Below are 24,590 nucleotides of genomic sequence, written 5' to 3' on the forward strand. Positions count from 1 at the left end.
TGTCCAGAACCCATGTGAGGTGCTGAGGTCTGCTCTGTTTCCCAGGCAGTTCCTTGGAGCCTCATCATGAATTTTCCTATGCCCTTGCTAAGCCAGCTGCTGTATTTCAGAGATGAGTTGCAAGTGATTTCTAAATAGTGGCTGCAAAGCTTCCTGGGATGAATGGATGTGATCAAAATGCTTGATTTCAGCTCTGCTCTTGAGCTGCTGACAGATACAGCACAGCATTAAGTCAGCAGCATAGCACAGCTTGGGAAGCAATTGCTGCTCTGTTCATATTTCATTGCACTTGGCACAAAGCTGATACTGAGGAAAATAACTTGGTGGGACTTCTTAGGTGTTGAAATATATGTTTCTATATCAAAAATTTCTGGAGTTTCCCAGTCAACTACTGAAGATTTAAATGCGATGAGGAATTTGATACCTTTACGTACGCTTGCACAAGGTTGCCTCACTTCTTTGCATTGAGAGTGGCAGAGCACTGGAACAGAGAGCCCAGGGAGGTCGTGGAGTCTCCCTGTCTGGAGACATTCAAAACCCTCCTGGACGAGATCCTGTGTCAGCTGCTACAGTTGACCCTGCCTTGGCAGGCAGGGTGGACTAGATGATCCCCAGAGGTCCCTTCCAACCCTAACAATTCTGTGATTTTGAAGTTGTCTAAAAATAAAATAAAAAATAAATTATTCCATTTTGTACTCATTTTTTCTTAAACATTACTGGATAGTGACCCACATTCCCATTTCTACACCCAAGCAAATTCCCTGAGTTGGAACATCCCAGGCCCAGATATGGTTGTGGACATTTTGCAGCTCCATGGTGCCAAAGGAAAGCTTTTCTCAGTTCAGCCTGGTTTTTAGGCACTACCCAGCCAGCTATAGGCCAGTCTTTCTGGGGTCAAGAGCCTCTGTGGGGATATCTGTGTCATTTTATATAAATACTCAGAAATTTGCACAGGAGACCACAACTTCCATCAGGCCTATATCCTCTACCTCAATGGATATTGAGCGGAGTAAAAACATACCAGGCCTTTTACCTCACCATTTCATTTTAACATAGCTTTTCACCCAGACAGAATAAGTAGAAGGCATTTCTTTCCACAGTAGTAGGACTTGACTGAGAAGGTCAAGGGAGACCGGAATGAGATTTTTTTGTAAAAGCACTGAAATCCTACACAAGGGAGAAATTTCTGTTCCAGGAGCAAATAATTGCACGCAACTACACATATCTATAAGTGAGAGACTTTATTTGAACCAATTTTTCAAATACAGACATCTGTATTATTCTCACTTCTCGGGAATGTTTTCTGCTCATTTTTGAAGCTTGCAACCTTAGGACAATATTCAGGACATATGTGTACATTAGATCTCTGCAGATGGACACATTCATAATGCACAAGTACAATGAGTGAGAGACTCTTTCCAGATCCTCACACAAGAGCATCGGAAATGGGCCGCTCTAATCGTCAAGTTCTGCTCTTATTAGCTTCCAGACACGTCACAGTTCTTGATATTCTCTAGGCTGTAGCCACCTTCTTCAGGCCCCGATTTACTACTGTGTTACTTCAGCTGTATGCCAGTGTAACTCCTCAAAATAGGGCTTAGGTGATGCACAGGGATGTGTTTTATTCATTGGGAACAGGCATGAGCAGAAAAACCAAGCTATTGAGTGAACGGTTCACCTGGGATTTTCTTTTGTGAGAGTAGTCTAGGTCTCAGGCTGGGATTTATTTTTTTGGAAGTGGCCAGTGGTTCTGGGTGTGTAATACATGAATCTTGATGTTCAGAGCATACAGGGGACCTGTGGCTTGGACCCCAGTGAGGTGTCTCTCAAGTTGGGCACTCCAGACGTGAGCCACTGGGGTCACTAGCCTGTTCTGCAAATCTCAACCTTCACCTCTTCTTTCAAATATTGCTCAACAGAGGAATGTAGTAATAAAGCATTGTAGGTAAGAATGCAGGCTCGCACATGACCTGAGATCAACACCCTGAAAAATGGATAGAGGGTAGCGCTTTCAGAACCACCTAAATGACTCATGATCTTCAGCTCCACTTTGGGAAATGACTGGAGAATTTCAGGCCTGAGACCCCCAAATGCACTGCAGAGAGGAGTTTGGACATCCTTCAGCATCTGGGCCTTAGGAACTTGCATCTCTTTGAAAGCCAGTGAAATGTGTGCTCTCAAGTGCCCATGTCACTTAGGTTATTCTGAAAACTGTACCCTATATACATATAGGTAGATAAGGGGCAGACTTTCACAGGCACAAGTGGCAGTTAGACATGTAACTCCCATTGATTTTTTTTCCCCCTCGGGGACCTGGAAATTACCCCCCGAGGAGTTGAATCCTCCTCTCGCACTATTTTCACACCAGATTAACACCACTGGTTCCAGTGGAGCGACTCCTGAGTTACCCCGGTGTGAGCGAGAGGAGAACCAGTCCTGAGGTGCTCTAAATATCCAGTGAAAGTGCTAATGTGGCAATGCGGAAAAGCAGGGAATCTGAGCACAGGCCTGGAAGAGGACCCCCAACGCCACTTCTGGCATCGCTGAGCTGCAGGTGACCACCGAGCGGACTTCTTAGCCAAGAGGGACCACAAAAACATTCATTCAAACCCTTCCCTCCACCTCTGCAAACCACAGCCACTCCATTTCCTTCCGAAAACATCTATGACAAACACCAGACAAAAAGTCTCAAGTGCTAGTTTGCTGTTTGGAGACCACAAGAAAAAAGAAATAACTCTCATGGGGAGTTTGCTATGAACTCCCTCTTCCTTTTTTTCTTCTTTCCTTTTTTTTCTAAATCCCTCTCTTTCAGTCATGGCCATTTCTTTCACCTAGAGTAACACATTTCCCAAGCTACGGTGTTTATGTGGTCACCACAGGTGAGTTACTTCTAGCTAAGGCCTCTCATGGGGCTGCATTAGGGTTTAGGGTTGGAAAACACTGGGTCTGAAGGGATCTTAGCAGAATGCCCTTCCCCTCCCTTTGGAATGTGGCTCATTGGGAAGCTCCTTGGCTGATGCAACTACTGCAAGGGTTGTGGGGTTTTATATGCTATCAGTGCAGATAGTCAGGATGCCACAAGCATTGCAAAGCAGACCAAATCCATGCGAACGATCTACTGCATTGATGGGAGGTGGGGGTTATGTTGAAATTTTTTTTCACTTTTCCAAGGCTTAGTCTAGTGAAATGTAGTGAAATGTCAAGAGCTGGCCTACAGCTGGTACGAGCATTCAGTATAGCTGTGGGTCACTAGCGTGTCTTACTACAGAGGCATGGAAAAAGCCCCTCTTGGACCCTGAATTTCCACAGCACTGCACGGTGAGGTCAGGTACAATATTCCCAGTGTGAGTCACTCTGACATGCCCTTCCCTTTCCATACATAAAATAACAACCACAGACACCTCCAGGCAAAGTTATATTCTCTTCAGGGAGAGAGAATGAGATATATATTCCCTGGGGAATTACTGTTGGTTGTCACATCAGGACTAGTAGAAAAGCTTCAACTACTCTGCTGATTACTCTTTGCTCCACTCTTTACTTCTGGGACCTCCTGCCTCTTCTGCTGCTCTCAGCTCGTTTGATATTTTGCTAGAAAAATCGTTCCTCAAATACCCTTGTTCTCTTTCCAGTTTCCATCCCATGCTACATCCTTCATGCTGTTTCCTTTTAGCCTTTGAAAATCTGACTGAGGAGGCAACTCAAGGAAATCCAAATGCTTTTCTCTGCTCTCTTCCTGTACCCTGAAGACAGCCCAGCTTCCTATACAAATCTTGTGTATTACACATTAAACCACTGCCTGCTCAAGGCAGGGTTTGTCTCTGTGTTCTCTCTCACGCTCTCTTTGCCCTGACTCTCTGGCAGGATCAGGACACGGTACAATAAGAAAGATAGGGGGTGCTTGGTTACAGCTAGAAATTTTAGACTGGAACCAAGGGAGAGGAATTATTATTTAAATTATTTCGGTTTGCAGTTGGTAACCACATACCCCATTTTCTTTGTGGGAGGGGAAAAACCAAAACACAAAACCCAACCCTTTGTTCTCTAAGCAACATGGCAAAGTATGTTCTTACGAACGGTGACAAAACACGCGCGATGCCCCAACCATCAGCCAAGGGGGAGGCAACATGCGAAATACAAAGATAAAACATCCCTGGGGAGAGAAAGTTTTTTAATTTTTTGAGGAGGGAGGAAGGCCTATGTCCAGGAAGACATGAGAGGCAGTTTTCATTTCCTTATAAAGTTAAAAATAGTAATAGCAAACTGGAGGCAAAACGAAAAATTTGGCATCCGAAGTCAGAAGAGCAGGGAGACCACATGGTCTTTGAGGAAACAGGCAAGACAGTCCTTAAGAAAACTGTTGTAAATGGTCATGACAGGAAATAAGGCCAAACAAAAACTGTGCTCTCTCCTTCCTGCCTCCTCCCAAACACCTCTCCCACAAATCCTGAGAGCTGAACCTCAGTTCTCTCAACTCAGTGCTAGAGACACGGGGTTTCTGCAATGTCTGAGCTGGGCTGGGCACCTTGTGTGCTACGAACAGCAAACATACTCTACACCTCTCCTCCCTATGCCTCAGCCCCCCGTGTCCGTCAGAGCCCTCTCCCTCCCCAGACACCATCCACACCCCTGCTGCTGTTGCAGCAGAAAACGGGCGGGGTGGTGAGACCTGACATACGGTCCAAGCAATGCCTGATGTCTGCGCTACATTTGCTGAATTGAGGTCAGGCTGGAAGGTGTCTCAGGGTTTACCACCCATCATGACATGGGAATATTAGCATATATATCATTTATGAAGTATGACACAATACCTATCTGTCAGTCAGCCCATCTTTCTACTTATTTAGTCTGTCTAATCTACTTTAGCTAGCTACGTTTCACTATCTCTATCAATCATCTATTGCTCCATATTATCTAATTTCTTCCTGTCTCTCTCTCATCTTTTTCACTCTAATCTTTCTTTCTCTAGCTATACTCCCCTCTCTCTCCCTATCATCCATCTATCCACTCAGAAATCTTCCCCCCCCTCCTCTCTCTAATCCCTGTTTTTAAAACTCTCTGTCCAATCTCTCTCCCACTCTCTCTTTCCCTCTCTTTTAAAAAATATTCCCAGTCTCTCTCTCTCTCTCTTATTTCTACACAATGCCAGGAAGCACATCTAAATGAATCCTGACGTGTTTTGATGGCACTTGCAGTGAGCAGGCTACGTTCAAAGCGATCATTTCTGAGGAGACTCTGTTCATCTTTTCTCCCTGTTTCCAAAAAAGAGATGGAGGAGAACAAACGAGTAGGGCAGGGAGGGCCAGCCAGCCCCCTCTGAAGGCCATGGAGCTGCCACTCCAAGAGGCATCAGCCACCAAGGGATATTGGAGCTGTCAGCATAATCATCTTTTTGGTGTTACTGCTGTGAGGGCAATTTAATCATGGCCCTGCAGCATCACAGAGTAACACTGCAGGGTTTGCTGGCTGTGACTGCCAATGCAGCCAGGAAATCATGCAAGAGCTGGTGGGAAAGTACATGATCATAATCAGGGCAGTGACAGAGCAATAACAGCCAATAAGTGGGCTTTTATTAAAGTCCAGTTATTACTAAATATATTTTAACTGTTCACTCTCACAGCTCATAAACAGAGCAGCAGACCCAGATGGTTGCGCAGGCTTACGGTTTGGCATCTGTCAGTCCTCCACTGGGACAGGCAGACATGCACCAGGGAACATCACACACCCTGTGGAAAGCAGTGGTGGAGATTTAGGACGCGGTGCTCTGCCCTGGCCATAAATGACAGCTAAAAACTTCTTTGCTAGAGCTGAGTGAACCATCCTGGAGTTCACCAGGGAGCAGGAATAGGTATTTCTCAAAGTGCTGTTGACTGGCTCTTACACCACCAGACCTCATCCTGCCCATGTGCCTATTTATTCAATGCATTGGCCCAATTTATTTTGCCAAATAGAACACTTTTGGAAGGCCACACTATGCTATGCAGTGACTTTTCCAACTCTAGCCCAAAGGGGTGACCATTATCCTGCTGCCGGGGGAAGCTCAGGCCCCAGGACCCTGTTCCCTCATGGCCCTTGGTGCACCCCTTGGCAGGGGTCAGACCTTCAGCATGGATCAAAGCAGGTCCCTTTGCAGGCTCATCTCTCCAAGGTCACCACAGTTTTCCAAATCAGGGCCTAGAGGTCTCCTAGAGAGCCACTTATCATGTTCTTTCCTAAAAACTGATTTTGCGACTTTCGTTATTTATGTTAGTCAGTGCTAACATCTCGCTCAAAATCCAAGCCTGCTCCCCTTAAAAATCCCCTCAGCAGTGCCAGGGAGAGCAGTCAGTCACTGACTGGTGGCCAAGAAGCACAGCTGGACCACGCAAGAAGTGGCCAACCAGAGACCACAGGTCAGCAGGATGTACAGCAGCATAGAAATGCGACACGGTGGTATTAATGATCATTATTCTCATTTATTAGAATTATTTTCAGTTTGAAAAAGGAGCCTGGAGCCAAGCATTATGCTAATTGGCACATTTTTTAGTTGTTGTTGTTTTAGTTCTGAAAACAAACTGGGGTTTAGTATTCTTTTTCCTTCATTTGTTTGTAGTGTTGGGTCTTTGTTTTTTTTTTTTCTTTCGTTCATTCCATCACATTGAAAAAGGAAGAAAAGAATTATTTTCCCTCTTTTGTTTTAACTCACTCAGTAAGTCTGGACTCCTCGGATGAACGTAACATTGCACACACACACACTTGGAGAAGAGAGAGAGAGGAGAGGGAGAGGAGAGAGAGAGAGAGAGCGCGCTCGCAGTGGGCAGACAGACACACGCACGCGCCAGGTCAAAGAACTCTGATACAGTGCAAGAATTTTCCCAAAATGATTGGATCATCATTACCAAAAACTCGCCATAACAACACCAAGAAACAAAGAAATGTTTAAGCCACACTGTTTGACTGGGATTTTTCCTGCTTTTTTTTTTCTTTAAATGTTTGCCACACAGAGAGAAAAAGGGTTTAAGTGGGAGTGGGAGAGGGACAGACAGGCTCACAGATGTGAGCAGGAAGGGGGGAGATCAAGATTGGGGTGGGAAGGAAGGATAGAGGATAGGGGGAGGGAGGGAGGGGCAATGGGGAGTCATTTCTTAATGTTCAGGCATTTTCTTGGTCCGCCTTGCTCTCTTCTTCTTTCACCTCTTCCTGCTGGGCACTTTCAGTAGGTTTGGTTTCTTCTACAGCATCTAGTGGGGAAAGAGATGGTCCAGGGTTAGTCAGCCATGATCTAGAACATCCTGCATGTGCACACAGCCACTGCATAATGGACTGCATGGCTTCAGACTTCTCTCTCCCCAAAGTGACCCAGGTCTCAAAGTCCCTGGCATTTCTGCAGCACAGAAAGAACATACCAGGGTCCAGCACAGCAGGCAAGTGTGTAGCTCTCACAAAACACCTTCAGCCAAAAAGCATGTGCAACTGGAAGGAGCTGCCTTGCTTGCTGCTGATGTGCCAGGCAACCACTGTTCATGTCATCAGATGCACTTATTAGGCTCTTGGCTTACCGACTGGATCACACACCTTTTTATGGAACCCACTAACTGCACCAACTACTGCTGAATTGTTGTCCCTTAATTACAGCCAAGACTTAAAGAGGTCACAAAGAATAAACTCTTATAAACACTTGAAGCCTGCAAGAGCCAGAGGGAAAAATTTAGTAACCTGTAACTCGGACTTCTGTCACACTGAACGAGGATCTAGAGAAATGTCTCTAGCCTTCAAGAATTGGAGCCTTCATCCAGGAGGTTGCCACATCTCTCCACTTTTCTGAGCTCTCCTTTCAAAAGCAAAGCTGCCCTGGGGGGAAGCAGTGAGTGTAACTGGAGGCTGAGTTGCCTGTCAATCAGACACCTTGTTCTGGCACACCATTCACGTAAGAAGTTAAAACTAATGCTAGGAACAATCCCACAAAGAACTAGACAGAGGATCAGAACCCAGGGGAAGGCAGAGGCAGCCGAGAGGAACAAGGCAAACGAAAGGAGTGCCCCTCAAGCTGGAGTAATCTCACTGTTGGGTTCATTTAGCCTGAGACACCGTCTCCTTCACTGCAGCATGAGAGATTTAATTACCCCTGAGTTTCTACTGACCAGCTCTCACTATGTTCAGATCAGGGTACACTAACGTGTTCTCTGGCCTCTTTGAGAAACAGTCCGTGCACTGTGTGGATTGCTTTTACAGGACAAAGTGATGGTTGACCCAGGGCTGCAGGGCTGTAAGGCAGAATAAAGCACAAGGGTCTTAGTGCACCGGAGTGGCTGGTCTGCTGCATCACCATTTCTCCCCATTTCTCACGGACTCCCCCTCCCACACACATACACACAGCCCATGGAGAGGTCAAGCAGACAGCATCACTCCACACTTGGCATAAAGAACAGGGAAAAGAAATCAGTGCTGATGGGTTGGGTGGTGTGGGACAGACCACATGTCATTGGTATGACACAAACCTGAATTGATGGCACTCGACATACCTCTGTAGCATCACTGTATCTCCAGTGGTAATTCAGAGAGGACTGTGGGGTCCCTGGATAGTTCCTGGCTTCTCTGATGAGCTATCAGATTACAAAGCACCAGCAAATGAAATGGGCCAGGGACTGCTCCCCGGCCCCGAGGCCAGCTGGCACCACACAGCTTATGTCCATAATGCAAAACTCTCTTATCCTCCAGAATGGGGTGGCTGTGTCTGGGACCTGTCTGGGGCAAAGCTAGTTGGCGTATGCAAAAATCACAGCATGGTCTGTGCTGCCAGATTAACAATACAGATGTGCACTTGCCAGTGTTTAGTTTGTGAGGATTAGCATCCTCATACTCATGTTTAGCTTCAGCAAGAATGCTAATTGGGATGTGAAATTTTCCTTACTGACACCATTCGTGCATATTGGCCTGGTCCATTTGATGCCATCAGATGGCAGACTTGTATTTGCTTCCAATACTAGCAGTAGGTGCATTTCTGCTTCCCACTCCCCCTCTGCTCTTAGCCTAGCTTTTCAATATGTTCCTAGGCACCACTTCCTTATGAATCACCTCTGAGATGTGTGTAACTTCCCACCCTGAATCATCTTCATTAAAGACTACTTCTGTACCTTCATATAATTTTTATCTTAGTAAACTATGACTGCTGATTTTCCAAAAGGTAAAAAATTCTGTGGGAACATCCCAATGGCCTGAACCACTGCACCTGCAAAACCTCTGTCAGCAAAAACATCTGTGGACTTTCCTTCCCTTGATACTGAACAGCTAAACAAAATCCTATTCAGGGACTCCATCTGCATCTGGTACAGCTACCACAACAGATCAAAGACAAAATAGGCTACTGATTAAAATGGGATGCAAGTATCACTGTAAGGCAAAGCAGGCCAGCTTGGGTTAATTTTTAATTTTTTTAATTTTCCTGAATGACTTGATCCCTGGGAGGGAGGGGAGTCCTTTTAATCCTGCTCTTCTCCAAGACATTCATAGAGGAGACGTTGAATTATGAAGTTAAGAGTAGAGTCCCAATGCACAACCAATCTACCCTTAAATTTGAGCCAAAAGACTATTGTTAGCCAGCAGCAAAGCCTAGTTTCTTATAAAGCCCTGACAGGCAGATCCTAGTAAAGTAGAATTTCTGTTTTTTTTCAACATGTGCAAGATAAGCAAAAGAGCATCAAAGAATAGGTAATGTGGCTTCAGGAACACAAGCCCTGACACTGTATTTCATTGTGTTTAAAACTTTTTGTATCTTCCTACTGAAAATATGCACAGGTTTTAGCCAGCAGTCCCACAGCCTCCTTTAGCACAGCACAATAGACGGGCCCGTAACGCAGCAAGCACAGGGACAGACAGACACTGGGGGGTCCTGCACACCTGCTGTGCTGCCGAGTGCCTTGGCCAAGACATACGAACCACTAAGCCACACAGATGCCCCTGTTGCATCAGCAGCTGAAAGTGTGGTCCTGCTCCTACACTAGTAAGCTCTTGACAGTTGTCCTGGAGGGATGGGCAGGAAATCTGGTCACATTCAAAGTGAGGGAGCTGGCAACCTCGGTGCTGTGGGGTACATCACAGTGTTTCCGTGCTGTTCTTGCTTAATAAGCAGGCAGGTTTAAACACAGTTTCCTGCCATGTTTTGTTCCCTGTTAACTCACCACAGTGGCAAATCTGATTTCCAGGGAGTGCCCGTGGCGCCTAGAGATCCCTGGCTGGCAGAGGAACTGCACAAAGGTGCCTCACTGTCTCCATTACTCTTCTTTGGGGAGCAGACAGCAGCAGGCAGATGACACTCTGCTGAAGCAGCCCAGAAACTGCACTGATTTCTGCTGTGGATGAAAGAGCCTGGACTGACTCTGAGGTTATGGAGCAGCAGGAACAATTTAAAGTCACTTCACCACATATTCAAGTCAAGAGAGAGGAATCATACAAACCAAATGATGGACTGTGGATATCACAAGTATAAGTAATAAGTCTAGCTTTTTGAATAGGACTTATCATACAAAATTCAGTGAATCGCTCTCCCTCTTTTTTCTTGCATGGTGTTGAAGCAATAAGGGAAAATACTCTATGTACTACTGTACCCTGCTAAGCTATGTCTTATTTCCTAGCAGCTTTAGCAGCATTTCATTGATTTCTGGGATGGGGGGAAAGAAGCAACCTGGTGTTATTATATAGTAATGAAATTTAGCAAGAAGCAATATCATGAAGAATAAAGAATTCAGCACAAAAAAAAATAAATTTCAAGCTGTGGCACTGCTAAACCACGTCAGTAAGAAGAGGATTTGCTCTGTGCAATGGGAGCAATGCATCACAAACCCACTGACATCAGGTCAAGTTAATAGCAGTTTTTGATTCACAACAAGCAGTGAGACAGTTTATCTGACTCACCAGTTTGTTTGATGCAGGCAATTTCTGCAGTGTTGTTCTCTGGGGTTTTCTCCAGCCTAGTTTTCAGTGTCCCAGCAAAGGAGGGCAAGGTATCCCTGGGGAGATTAGTAGATAGCTATCCTGGGGATTCTATACATCAGAGAGAATATTATTTACTTTGCTTTTTATCCAATACTAGTCTTTATCATCCAGTTTTTTGAACTCTAGGCTGCTGCACCTGTGGGTTTGTAGTGGACAGATGCCATTATACAGACAGAACTGCACAGCCTTGGTGTTGTACATTCACTTTGCACTTTGTTGACAAAAAAAAGCAGATGAGAATTCAAGCTGTCCCCTGCTAGAGAAACAAAAGCATTTCATCCTGGGAAGCCAAACTTCCACCTATCTAAAGCTGCCTCCCTTCTGAACATTGTGAGATCTCCTTCTGCAAGATCAGAGTCCCCCGTGTCCTCGCAAGAGACAAAATAAGCAGGGGACAAAACAGCAGTCAGTTCTTTCTTCAGGTGAGTCTGGATTTGGGCAGCATCAATATGCTCATGGTGAGACCATGAAGTGAGAAAATTGAGGTCAAAGGGGATAGACATCTCACCTAACTGCAGATGTACACAGAGACATCTCTAGTTGATCTTCTTACTCTCTCCTTCCCTTCTAATTAGTGGAAATAAACATCACATTTCTAGGACTCTATTAACCTGTCCTGTTTAGATACCTACTTTAGGACAAGAGGAGTTGCAGCCTGGGAACATCTACATCTGTAACAAGTGAAGGTGGAGACATCCACATTTGTCCTAGAGCATTCCAGCCACAGAGCAAAAGGGAGCAAAACTCACAAAATGAGAACTCAAGATGTGCACGCATGGATGAAACAGAACAGGAGGGGAGGCAGAGCTGTAATATAAAGCAAAACAAGCCTGAGGAGGGGTCAAAAAGAAATTCAGTCCTGAAGGATAAAGCAAGAATGGTTAGGTCAAAAAGCTAAAAAAACCCCAAAACCCAAACCATCAACAAACCCCACCTAGTTTGTGCTCAAAATCATCACCCTTACAGTTGTCTAAATGCACACCAGTCATTACTTGCACTGTTACTGGTTATTCCAGTCCTGTGGTCCCATCCCCGTTGACACAATTTTGAGATTTTAGTTTGCTTTTTTAAGTCTTTGGAAAGCTACGCTGCAGTCCAAATCATCCTATAGCATGGGATAATTTTGCCAAAGAGGCAAGCATCTGTGAGCTGAGCTGCCACCAATCTCACTTCCACCTAGCACACTGGATGGATCAGCCAAGTTGAGAAACATTTTGGGCAGCCTCAGATAAACCTTAAGCTGTGACTGCAGAATTGTTTAAGGGATAAAACAGCATGGTGGGACAGGCTGATATGTGTTTGCTTCCTGGCTGTGGGGCCTGTGTCAGAGAGATGCTTCATACCTACAGCTCCAGGTGGCACCTGCTAGGGAACAGCCTTACCCATGGAAGAGTAGTAATATGGAATGAACTATGGATCCTTGCTGAAATAGGGTCTTAGAGAGTTCCTGCTCCTCAGCACTCCATTTATTTCCTGGAAAGGGTGAGAGTCATGTCTGTGAGCCCTGCTGGGGAGCAAACGCCTGGAACATATGCAGCTCTGGTTGCTGTAAAGCTGAAGCAGGCACGCAAGCAGCAGTTTTGTTGGATGGTGGTACTTCCAGCTGCCTTTGCCTACGCTGTGCTCTAATGGCTGAGTGTGCAGGCTCCCCTCCAAGTCCCTCCACTGCCCTACATTAGTGAAATTAGGTTGAGTGGATTTCCGGGTAAAACACTGTCTCTTGGGACCTGCCCAGCTCCTGTCTGACTTGCCAAGATTAATTAAATCAGAGCAGTCATCAGCTTATGACCATAGTAGCAGCAAGCTCTCTGATGATCATTTCTTTTGTGGCTGGTGGCTTGGGTTTTGTTTTCCTTTTTGTCTCTGTTCCACTGCAGATCTTTAAATTACCACAGCCAACGCCAAGAGAAGAGAAATTGCACAACACTCTGGGATTCTAATACAGATGCAGGGATTTTGCTTTTGCTGCTCTCTCTCTCTGTTTGCATAATTATTGCCGATATTGATTGTGCAGCTAGAACTCTCTTGTGCATTCATGCTAAAGTACTGCCCAGATCTATGCAGACACTGCTCTTTCTCTAGCATTTTTCATGCTCCCTCCTTTCTCTGTCCTTTGCCAACTACAGCTTAGGCAGAGATGGATCTGAAAATCTGTTCCTCATCCGGTCTTCACTTTGCTTCCAAATACTAATCTGGGTCTTCCTGCCCTGTTTTAAGGAGATCTCATCTGCCCCAGAGATGACTCTGTTTAGAGACTTTTCTTTTTTGGAGGGTAAGGAGCACTGGAAGGCTCCATTTAAAATCCCTGACCTAAGCCTCTCCTAGTTTTAATGACATTTGGATCCAGATTTGGATCCAGGCTTCACAGCTTGATTCATCTGTCCCAATCCATCTGTCCTTCTAGCCAGCCAGAAGCCTATTCCAGGCAGACGATGGTAGGTCTGAGACTGCTGAAACAAGACACACTTCAGGTTCAGAGCTGTTGCTTACACAATTCTCTTCCTGATCCATGTTAGCCCATTGCAGTCAGCCCTACGATGCGTCATATGCAGTGCTAAAATCCTACGCCCTCCCCACTCACTGCTTCTGAAAACTGGCAGACTTACACTGCCCCAGTAAAACACTGAGAAATTAAGAAATTGGATGTTTCAGGTAAGTGACTGTGTCTGGTCCAGGGGATTGACTTCTCCCAGACCTCACTTGCTACAGACAGACCCAGGGTACCACCTGGTTCCTGTGAGGCCTGGGGGTCCTGGTGGGCACATGGCACGTGGGAGATAGATCTGCATACCCTTGGCAAACCCTGCAACAGCGTGATGGGGAGGAATGTCCCCAGTGCAAGTAGCAGGCAGGAGGTCCAGGGAAAGAAGCAGGCAAAGCAGACTGTTAAGGTTAAACCAAAACAGTTAATATGGCCACAATACGCGGTAGCTTGAGCCTCCTATTCCTAGACCACCTCATCTTTGTTTCAGAACCATGTATGAATGGCTCAGTTGCTCCATCAGAGAGAAAAATAAACAACTTCTGCAAGTCCCATGGCTGATAACTTCAGTCCAAGCTTGGACAGCTGCCTCCTTTTCTGATCCTGCTGAATCCTCAGAGGACAGCCAGCCCCAGTTCTGTCGCCCCAAATGCCTTTGCGCTTTGTCAGGCTGAAGAGACAGTGGCTTAGGGATTTCCTCGCCCTCTCATCCCACCTCGTGCCTTTCTTCCTCTAGCACCACCGTGGAAATCCAGCCCTGCATTGGCATCCATGTGCATAGTAGATGGAAAGGGAAGGAGTGGTGGGAGAGATACTCAGGGTGCGCAGCAGTGGGGAAGGGGTGCTGAGGGGAGTCAGGCTCACAGCTCCAATGCAAAGCATCTTTCACAGTGTCTAGACACCAGCTGCCGGGTTGCCACGGAAACTCCCCAACTCTGGCTGACAGGAGGGAGCAGTGAGGTCTCCAGAGAAATGGGAGAGATGGAGGAAGAGGGTGGGGAGAGAAAAGGGAGGGTGTTCCTTGTGAATTTGAGGTGTTAACTCTGTTACAGCTACATTTGCAAATATTTTTCCTCCCTGGAGAATGGGAAAGAAGTGGCTCTTCTTCCTTCGTCCACTGCCATTTCCTTCCCACATTCATGGATGCAGCCAGGCCTGGAGGCTGAGAAAAATGACAGTCATACCTCTGACTATTCAATTATTGCTGCCTATTACCAGCACTTTTGTCCCAAACTTCCCGTGTACTGTACCTATAACTTGGCAATTTCAATCTAGCTAGGGTTGGAACAAGTCTACCAGAGTGGTTTGGTTTTCAGACAGTGAGATCTTCTTTAACAATGCCACTCTCAGTCACTCTGACAGCTACAAGCAAAGGCAGCTCCGGGGAGGACAGGGTACTCCCACCTGGCCAATAGTGTGAATTGTCACAATGCTTCTGTGGGGATGCTTTATTGCACCAGAAAGTGGTGGGCAAGTGCAAGGCTGCGTAGTACAGTGGCCAAAGGCAAGGTAAAAGAGCTCTTTGGAGATGAGAGTGCCTTGGAGGCAGATGTTTTAGACTGGTATTGAGTGGCTTCCTACCATGCAGAAAGGTGCTGTGACCTCAGCAGACTCCTACCAATGTTCCATGGTCTTCACAGCCAGGGACCTTGAAGGGGAGAAATGGGAAGTGACTTGTGCAGCGTGTCCCCAGCCATCAGCTGGAGTCAGAGTTGATCTGATGCACAATCAGTTGCTCAGCTGCCTTGATGAACCAGAAAGGCTCCCTCCAGGAGCAATTCCAAGCTACCAGCCCCTCCATCTCCTGCAAAAGGTGACCCAGAATCAAAGATGCCTCTGCAGACACTCGGATCACAGTTCTTCATTATCCACTCCTTGACTTTCCAGCAAGGTAGTGTACTAGTCTTTTTAGATACAATATCAAGTTTGTATCAGACCTATAAGATATAACAGTATATAATATCCAGATCATACATTTAGGATGAACCCACACCTTCGTGAACATCAAGAGCTGTCTCCCTTGTAACCTTCCCAGAATGTTACAGGCAGCCAGCAATGTAAGTATTTATATGGAGTTCGTCACCTCAACAATAGCCTAACTCACAATCATGGGGGTATTTTATCCTTGTGGCACCCCAGTGAAGAAAGAAAAGGCTTTTATTTGCATTTTAGAATAAGCAAAGTATGAAGAACTGGGCTATGGTCACACAAAAGCCAGTGATGTACCCAGGAGGCTGAGTCACCTTGGCTTTTCATTCCAGCACCTCAACCAGCCATTCTGCACTCAGCCACACTTTCAGAGGTGTGATGCCTTGGGCCTGTTGTTTATGAAATTCCATGAAGTCCTAATTTCAATCCAAAACTGGAGGTGCAGCAATCTCAGCAATACTCCCCGAGCCATCACAGGAAGGCAGGCAGAAGAAAAGCATTCATTACTTCACCTGCGGAAAACCTAAGAAGAAATCACCCATAAGATATTCTTTACTCTTCTCCTCCCCTGCCCTGCCCATGTTGATTTCACACAGGTCCTGGAGACCAGAAAGGGTGCTCTTTTGAATTCCTTAAATACCTTGTGATTCAAACAGCTTGAATAGAGGTTTTAACTTGCTTCCAGCTGTGGAATATAACAGTTGACAGCTGCTCTTGGCATATGTGTTGGAAAACAGGATGTCCCCATCTCATGCAACTGCATTATTTTGAGTCACCCATCTTTTCTCCCTTGCTGGGTTAAGTTCTGGATGATGGCTGAGAAATAGAGAGCATGTGAAGGGACAGAAGAACAAAGTCTTTGTAAGACACACTCATTTATTCTTTAGCCTCTTCAGAGCGACTACCCTCTGAGATTATAGAGGGAAAATCAGAGGAAAGATAAGAAGAAATGAAAATACCCTGAGTAGATACAGGCCAATTGAACCTTATTGAAGTGACTGATAGCGATTGTTCTACAGCCAGGACATTCCTAGAAAAGTAATTAATTCAGGGGAGGAAAGTCACAGCATTTGGGGATGCAGGTTTGGATTTGGAGAGGCCTAGCAGATGCACAGAGAATAGCCCAGCAAGTGACAGAAGTCTGACAGACAGATCAGGTCCTCAGAGGTCTGCCCATCTTACAGCTCTGCTGATCAGCCTGGCAATTGTGGTAGGATCAGTAGGGGGATAAAAATGAACCTGAAGCTGTGGCAGACTGCTGGCATTCACGCACTGCTGATCCTGAAATAAAGAGGGTTAAGAAGAGGAAGGAAACATGCAGAGTGATAGAGCCTTTGGGTTCTCCACCTACAGCTCCCACCTCCTTACTCAGGACCAGCTGTGAGGCTGCTCTCCTCCCCTTCCCCGGCAAAGCTGTCCAGAGAAAAGAAACTACAGGAGGAAATCTTCCATAATTGCAGCAAAATGGTCTAGAAATTCCTTCAGTGCATCCAGAATTAATGCACTGCTCCTCCCCTTGTACTCCTCCCCCTTCAGCTGCCAGTGGCAGGAAAACAAATTGCTGCAGCCCCTACTACAAACCACGCTCCCGCCTCCCTTCCCCCAGCCCAAAAGACATGTGCCATTCATAAGCTGCCTGACTGCCGGTCTCCATTATTAAGGCCTAGAAGACTGATAAATTGGGGATTCATGGAGCCTGCAAGCCTCCAACAACCACATTGCCATGGAAACCAGAGGCAGACTCCATCTCCAGCAGAAATGATATTGATCTAGCTGAAGGCAGGGAATTACAATCAAGGAGAGGACATAAAATGTCTCTTTTTCTTCCCTTTGCCATCCTCTCATTTTGTGTTTAAATGAAGGAGAAATTTCATTTAGAGATCATTAGTTTGTTTCTGTCCATCATCATACACCAAGGCTCTGTAAATTGGATTCTGAAATTAATTAAGTGCCTGTTGTCCGTCCTTCCACAGCCATCTTCTTGATAACTGTCTACAGCAGTTGCAACATCAACAACACCAGCTCTTTGCATCAAAGATATTACTAATATTTCTCAAAAGCACAGCTGGTGTGCACACCCTTAGAATCTCAAATGTGTTTTATGCAGAATGGGCACTGAAACACTGACACCGCTTTCTAGAAGGCAGTTCAGGCTTCATGCTGTACCCAATGAAGCTCCTGGGAGCCTTTGCTTTTCATTTCAACAGGAGGAGATTTGAGAGCCCAGACACATGGAGAGGCATTTGGAACTAAGAGCACTTGTGGGGAAATCCCCACTTCAAGACAACACAAAGTGGCATTACTGGTGCAGAACAAGCCTCCTATCTTCTAGAAATCCCCTGTCTGGGACTGTTTAATCACAGTCCTCCACAGACAGAAAGATTAGGGGTCACAGCACCTGCCCTGCAAAACTGGATGGGCAGGTGGACACTTTCACCAGATCATCCTGCAAAGGCCAGATCCTCCTCAGTTTGTAGCCTCATCCCTTGGGGTACCCATGAGAAGGCTTAAGGGTTGGGAGGTAAAAAGTCACAGTTTGACTTCAGATGGGAGGTTGGGCTGTGTGGTGATGCTTGCTCGGTAAGTGGTCACCTCTAGGGGAAAGGAAGTGTAGAGCAGCCCTGAGCCAGGCACTGGTCATTTTCAGAGAGCCAAGCTGCACAGCATGAGGGAAGCAAGGAGCTACCTGCAAAACTGTTCATGAGTGCTCTTATTGCCAGCACCACTCTTCCCTGTGAAGGTGGCAGCAGCTAGCATCAGTAATTCTGATTTTAATTCAAATCTGGCAAGTTTGGTGGTCTGGTGGTGGTTTTTTTGTTTTGTTTTGTTTTTTGTTTTTTGGGGGTTCTTGGGGGTTTTCGTTGGGGTTTTTATTTGCCCCTTTTTTATTTTTAAACTGGTTTTTAGAGCCATTTCTCCCAGTTCGAGAGGGACTTCCCAGTCTTTGAATTCTCTTAGTGCTGCACCAAGCGAACCAATGTGACTGTCCCACAGTAGCCATCTCGGTTTAATTGGCTTTTCACAATAACAACTCAATCAGGCGGTTAATGAATTCGGCCTTGACACGAGAGCATTCAGTGGGACAGCTGCAAATGCTGGAGAGACCTCCTAGGGGCACAGAGAGGCAGCCCAATGCCCCAAGCAGAGCCAGCTGTGCCATGGCCAGCTTGCATCACCTCTGCGGAGCAGCAGGTGTGTCTGGATTGTCAACAGCAAAGTTGAAGCTCCTCAGTACTGCCCTCTATGGCAGAAAAAGTATCCAGGCGGCTAAGACGGCCCTTTGCTGAGCTACTCGACAAAAACACAGCTTCTCTCCCTCATCGAAAGGCATTTCAGCACTGCTTTGGCTGTCCCTTGCTAACACTTCCAGCCAAGGTAGCCCTGGCTCAGCTGTAGGGCCAAGCAGCAGCTGCTCCTTCACTATCTCACTGTTTAGCCAAAGCCTGCCATGAAGCTTAGCTCTGCACAGGTCCACAGAGACTGTGAGTTACCACAGGTCCCACTTGCAGAGTTTCCAAGTTTTTGGCCAAGGTGGAACAGCCCATACTTTAGGCTTGGGCACCATCATTTTGACAATTGCAGTCACAAGAAGAGGGCCTTGTACGATACATGAACTCACCAGGCCTGAGCTGCTCTGAAATTGCTCTGAAACAGCACTGAGACGTAGGAAGTGGCACCCCAGTGTTTTGTGCTCATATTGTCTCCCCTGGTCCTCCAGCTGATTTTATTTGCTGCCAAGGTCCTTGGCTTGGGTCTTGCCTGCTGGTCACAGAGCAATGTTGTGAGATATCCACATGAATGAACATGTCTCTCTTACTCTTCCTCTCCTGATGGAGCTGTTCCACTTCCATAAGTCATTAAATATTCATTGGGCCAGAGGAAAACATGGACTCTGTAGACTAGTGGTGAATGCACTCATCTGGAATAGGGGAGACCAAACTCCACGTCCTGGCTCCAGCAAATAATAAATAATTTATACAAAGTGGAATAGCTCCAGCAGGAGGGATCAGTGGAAACTTTGTCCAGCAGCTCAATGGATTTTAGCTTCCTAGCATAAGGCATGGCCCCACGTTGTCTTCTGTCCCATTGAGGGAGTACCCAACCCTGACATGCTAGCTACTTTAAAAGCACGTAAAGGTTGCTCTTACTGCTTTAATCTACAAATCCCATAATTCCTGGTACTGGTATATTATGTTTACATTTGAAAAATTAAAGGGTTCTTTAATGAAAAAAAGAGTTTCACAAAAAAATTCCAGTCCAACAGACTCAGAAGCCCTGTGTGGTTGTGATTTGAACTGCAACAAGACTTTACTCCTCTGTTTGGGAGAACCATGTGTATATGTTTTTCTGGAAATGAGGATAAGAAGTAGTTGTATGCTACATTAGTTAGGAGTGTCTGGAATTTTCTCCTTCTCTGATGTAAAAATCAGTGACTTCATCTTTCTAACAGTCATTTGTCTTCAGCCATGAAGAACGTTTTCTACCTTGAGGGAAAAAGACACGTTTTCTTTTTCACTTTCTGTCTCTTTGTTGAGTGCAGTGAACAGTGCTGGGTTAGTGTCTCTCGAGACCAAAGTCTGCTGCTCAGCAGCAGTGCTGTGCATATCTTCCCCCTGCCTTCCTGGTGAGCCTCCGGTGTGTCTGGGAGAGGTTGCGCCATGTCAAGTTCAGTCCCTGTGCCTGGCACCATGTTTGGCTACACTGGTAAGTCTTCCCAACGAAGCCATGGCGGCAGTGTTGGGATGGCTTTGTGGCAACACACCTTCAACCCCAAAGATAAGCTTAAAGGCATGCGCTGAAACTGCTTGCACTACTGAGGCATCTTCCAAACACCCACCAGTCTCACTTCTTGCAAACCTGCAGCACCCTGAATGTCCATGCTAAACACAGGAGCTCTTCCATGGGACAGATGCAGGATTGAGCAGGTGTGGCACAGAGTTGCAAGATCTAGGTGACACTCCCTGCTCGGTGTTTGGCAATAAAGAAGTTACTTTCTTCCACCATCTGGATCTCTGGTGTACCAATTGAGTAACGGACTGAGAATGCAGACAAAGGGCCAGACAGAATTGCTGCTCCTATAAATTACAGCAGCCTTACTGAAGGTAAACTCACAGCAACCCTCTGATGTGGGGGATTTTCATCTCTTCTGACAACAAGGGAAAGCAGAAGACCAACATAACAATATTGCACTGAGTCCCTTCCAGGGGAAGAAACATATGTGAGACCATTTGTGAGCAGATCTAAGAATAAGACCACAGACTCCTTCAACTCACACATCTTTCTGAAGTGCAGTGGGGCAGGCTCCATCCCAGAGCTTGGTCTCCTTTGGCATATCCCTTGTTTCAGCACTGATGACTGAAGATTACCCTGAATTACTTACGACACCGATGCTGAAATCACAGGTGAAATCCTAGCCTTACATAAGTAGAGTAGGTAACACAGGATGTCTAAGCTCGAATACACATACTTTCATTTCTAAGCCCACAATCAGTAAGGGAATGGAGTCCTATAATCATTTGAAAACTACAAATTATGGAGTTATAGACCTAGTTATGGGCCTAGTTACGGAACTAGTCTACACAAGCTTTCATTCACACCTCCCTCTTAGAGGTTTTTGTCATTTCCAAATCAACGCATGCCTCCAGTTAAAAAGTACTTTTTAAAAGTACTTGCCATCACCCCAACTTTAAATTACTTCTACCTTATTCCATCTCTTCAAATGGTTATCAAGTCAAATGGTTATCAAGGTCCTTGAAATATTTCTTCACAGCTGCTAAGACAGCTTTGTCAAAGTCTGGGAAATCCTCTTCATAAAGGTCACAGCTCTTGCTGCTGCTCTCCTATCCCTTTCCCGGTACATGCAATGCATTGTCAGCTATGGTTCTGTAGCACGGCACCACTTTAGCATTGTCCAAATGTCAGAGAGATTTTCTTCTTCATTAACCCCTGTAGGTTACAGGTAATATCCGGTTATCTTTAATAGCATTCCCAATTACAGTGTTTTGCTGAAGGAAGATGGAGAGGCTGAATAGTGTCTTCCACCTTCTGCTTTTTTTCATAATGAAAAGAGGACTCATTTGCTGTTGCCTCAAGGTACAGTTGGAAAGTGTGTGGTTCTTTGAACAGTGGATAATTGGGACCTTATGACCTTTATCTAAGACTTATTTGCATGAAGCATTGAGTCTCACTTTTCCGGTCATTAGGGGAAGAACATTTTCCTTTACATCTCTGGACACTGTCCAGCTTTCCATAGTTCTTTTCCTGACTACTCTCAGCCCTGCAAAGGGCAGGTGTCCAACAGGGACTCCTGACTGCCAGGACCTCAGCTGAGATCTTCCATTCTGTTCCAGTGTCCCATGCTGACACTGATGTAACTAAGGACACAGAAAGAAAAAAGAAATATTTCCACAGATCACATTCACATTTGGTGATGATACAGCTAAGGCTCTTTACATGGTACAGGCCATTAGAGCTAAAGGACATGTAAAAGGAGCCTTTAGCAGGGAATACAGAACTAGGAAGAAAGCCGCAACTCTGGTAACCCACAAAACCAGACTGGACTCTCCTTCAGAGAACAGCTAAGCACATGATAATAGTACTCTCCATCATTTGGGTTTCCCACACACCTTATTTTAAAGTGTCTCCTCTATTTTCTGCCTGAAAGACATTTAACACAAACAGATAGGAAAGCTAGGGAATAAGGAAGCCCTTCTTTAAGTCAAGCTTGCAGCATGAGTGTACTGTTGAGAATAACTTATGTCTAGAGACCTGTTCAAATTCAGCTGTAATATGGTCTTTCACAGGTCTATTGGAGGTCCAGAACTTGAGGTGGAAACTATTCCACAGAGCTGATGCCTGTGGCTTGACTTGTAAACCTTCTGCCACTGCTTACATTTTCCTTGGCTCTCTTGGCCACTCCCCAGTCTCACAGATCATCATATGGCTGAATAAAATATTTCAGCAGTGTCTTTACAAAGAGGAGAACTCCCAAGTCACTGCAGTCATCAGTGCTCACTGGGTAGCTGTCTTCAAAAGGCAAAGATGTTGCTGTGCATAACAAATGGGATGACAAGGAAAAAGAAAGAAATATTGCTTTCCTGGAAATAAGTGTATAGAAGTACAGCCTTTTCTGGACTAGTGTGAACAGTATCTGTCACTCCATCTCATAAAGGAGATTCACAGATTTAAAGGGAGTGCAGAGAAAAGCAACAAAGATCCTAAAAAGCATGGGAGTAATTTCATATAAAAAAGCAATTGAAAGCACTGCTTTTGTTTTCTCCATGAAAGAGATGAATGGCAAGAGATATGGTACCATGCCCTCTGTGCATAAATGCATATTATATGATGCTATATACAATAATCAATTACATAAAGTAGGGCTATCAGAAGCTTTTGCTCTTTCTGTGACGTGGCACAAGTACAGAAAGATATTTAAGGCAGTGGTGGCCAATTTATCACAGAACTTTATGGGCATTGTACAGTTGGTTGGACTTGGGGAAGCTGCTGACACTTAGTCAATCAGATACTCTCTATATATATGTATATATATATATATACGTGATATAACGCTGCAGTTATATTAGCATCAAAAGAGAGAAGAACACATCATGCTTTATCTGTTAAACCAAATCCTAGACAGTAGAGGACAGTGATGAGCCCTAGTAGTAGAGAGGCAGTTTACCCCAGATCTGCCCATAGCAGTATTTCTTGCTAGCTACTGTGAGAAGTACAATAAATGGATGTTAGGTCTGACCTGGCTTGGCAACTTGTATGTTTCTCTACCAGTTATTTGCAAGGATCCTTGTGAGTACAACTTCACCTTGACAGAGTTCATGGAATTTCCATGGAGATTGGAAGTGATCACTGCACTGGCATTGATAATCCAGTATTAATGCACGTATTACACAGCTCTTGAGGAATGTTTAACCAATCTGATTGTGCCGACCTGGTGAACTTTCCAAATCCTTTTCCTCTGCACTTGGCAGCCATCTGTACTACAGTCAGTACTGTTACTTTAAAGTTCTGCTCCTTGGAGCTGTAAATCCCAGCTGATACTCTGCAAGCTTATATCTATCTGAAAAGTTCAGCCTACTTGATCCTAGTGTAAAGAGATGACACTGGCAGTAGTGCAGAGCACTTCTGGTAGATACAGCAAACAGTCACCACCTAAATTTCATTGTCTGTATAGACTATTCGCTGGTCTGCTATTTGAACCTTTCTCAGGAGAAATTTTAGTTGTCATTTATGGTAGAAAGCATTCCTCCCATGTAGAGATTTCAGAGCATTTTCTGAAGATGAACTGACTGCAGATGCAGTGAGCCTCCGTGAAAAACCTTGTAATGAGAAAGTGATTTTGAGCAAAATCTAGGTGGAGTTTAACCATTGGTCTCAGCTGTAGAGAGCCACATGTTAGCATGAGTGACTACCATATAACATGAGCACATACCATGACATTAGTATGCACTGCCCTAAACAATATCATCTGTATGTATGGCTCATAGGAGCTCCTCCCTATGAAGACGTGTAAGAGTGCAAACCCTGATATATCATCTAGAAAGTTCAGATTTGTATAGGCTCAAGGCTGATATCTTTGTTCTGTTGGAAGAATACCATAAAAAATGCGAAAAATAGTGAGGCTGGCCAACCCTCTCCATGAACAGGAACTCTGTGCAGCATGCCATGATCAATGAGGAGGGCCTTGTCTGATACTGCAACAGCTGCAGTTCCCAGCATCATAAGGGATGAAAGACTGCTGTCACCCTTTCTGTAATTTGCACCCTTCTCAAAATAACCCAGTAAACCAGCCCTGAGTGTCCATGCGTTTCTTACTGAGGCTCTAAAAGAACTGTTACCTCTTTGGTACAAAAGAGTGGTTAACCTTCTTTCCTCAAGAGGCCTTATCCAGAGTCAGCCCACACCTTTTAATCAGTAAATATGCTTAGTGTTGCCTAAGATTTTATTAAAAGAGGTCAAGTACTGCTTCACCACTAGCCCACTACTACAGTTCCCACCTATATGGGGCAAGTTGCATCTCATTAGGAAGCAGCAGACCTGAGGCACACATGGGACAAGAGGCAGTATTTCACTGCAACAGAGGAGGAAATCCTGCACCTGTAGCATGCTGAGTGTAGGAAAATTGTGACAGTCCATTTTTCTGCCCCTGCCCCTCACATGGCTATTTGCACCAATGCAAACCTGATTGTGAAATACC

The 24,590-nt window shown here is 45.3% G+C and overlaps 1 protein-coding gene across 1 annotated transcript in view; it reads right to left on the reverse strand.

Annotated features, from left to right (window-relative positions):
- Positions 1-1,224: 1,224 nt before the first annotated feature.
- GAP43 (growth associated protein 43) overlaps positions 1,225-24,590 on the reverse strand; it is a 58,559-nt gene continuing 35,193 nt past the window's right edge. The window contains exon 3 of the mRNA XM_051779699.1: positions 1,225-7,217. Coding sequence (XP_051635659.1) covers positions 7,129-7,217 — 89 coding nt within the window. The 3' untranslated portion in view covers positions 1,225-7,128. The remainder of the gene's footprint in view (positions 7,218-24,590) is intronic.

Source organism: Manacus candei, unplaced genomic scaffold (genome assembly GCF_025592945.1).
Source record: "Manacus candei isolate 608988 ecotype Guabito, Panama unplaced genomic scaffold, ASM2559294v1 h1tg000014l, whole genome shotgun sequence".
Taxonomy (NCBI): Eukaryota; Metazoa; Chordata; class Aves; order Passeriformes; family Pipridae; genus Manacus; species Manacus candei.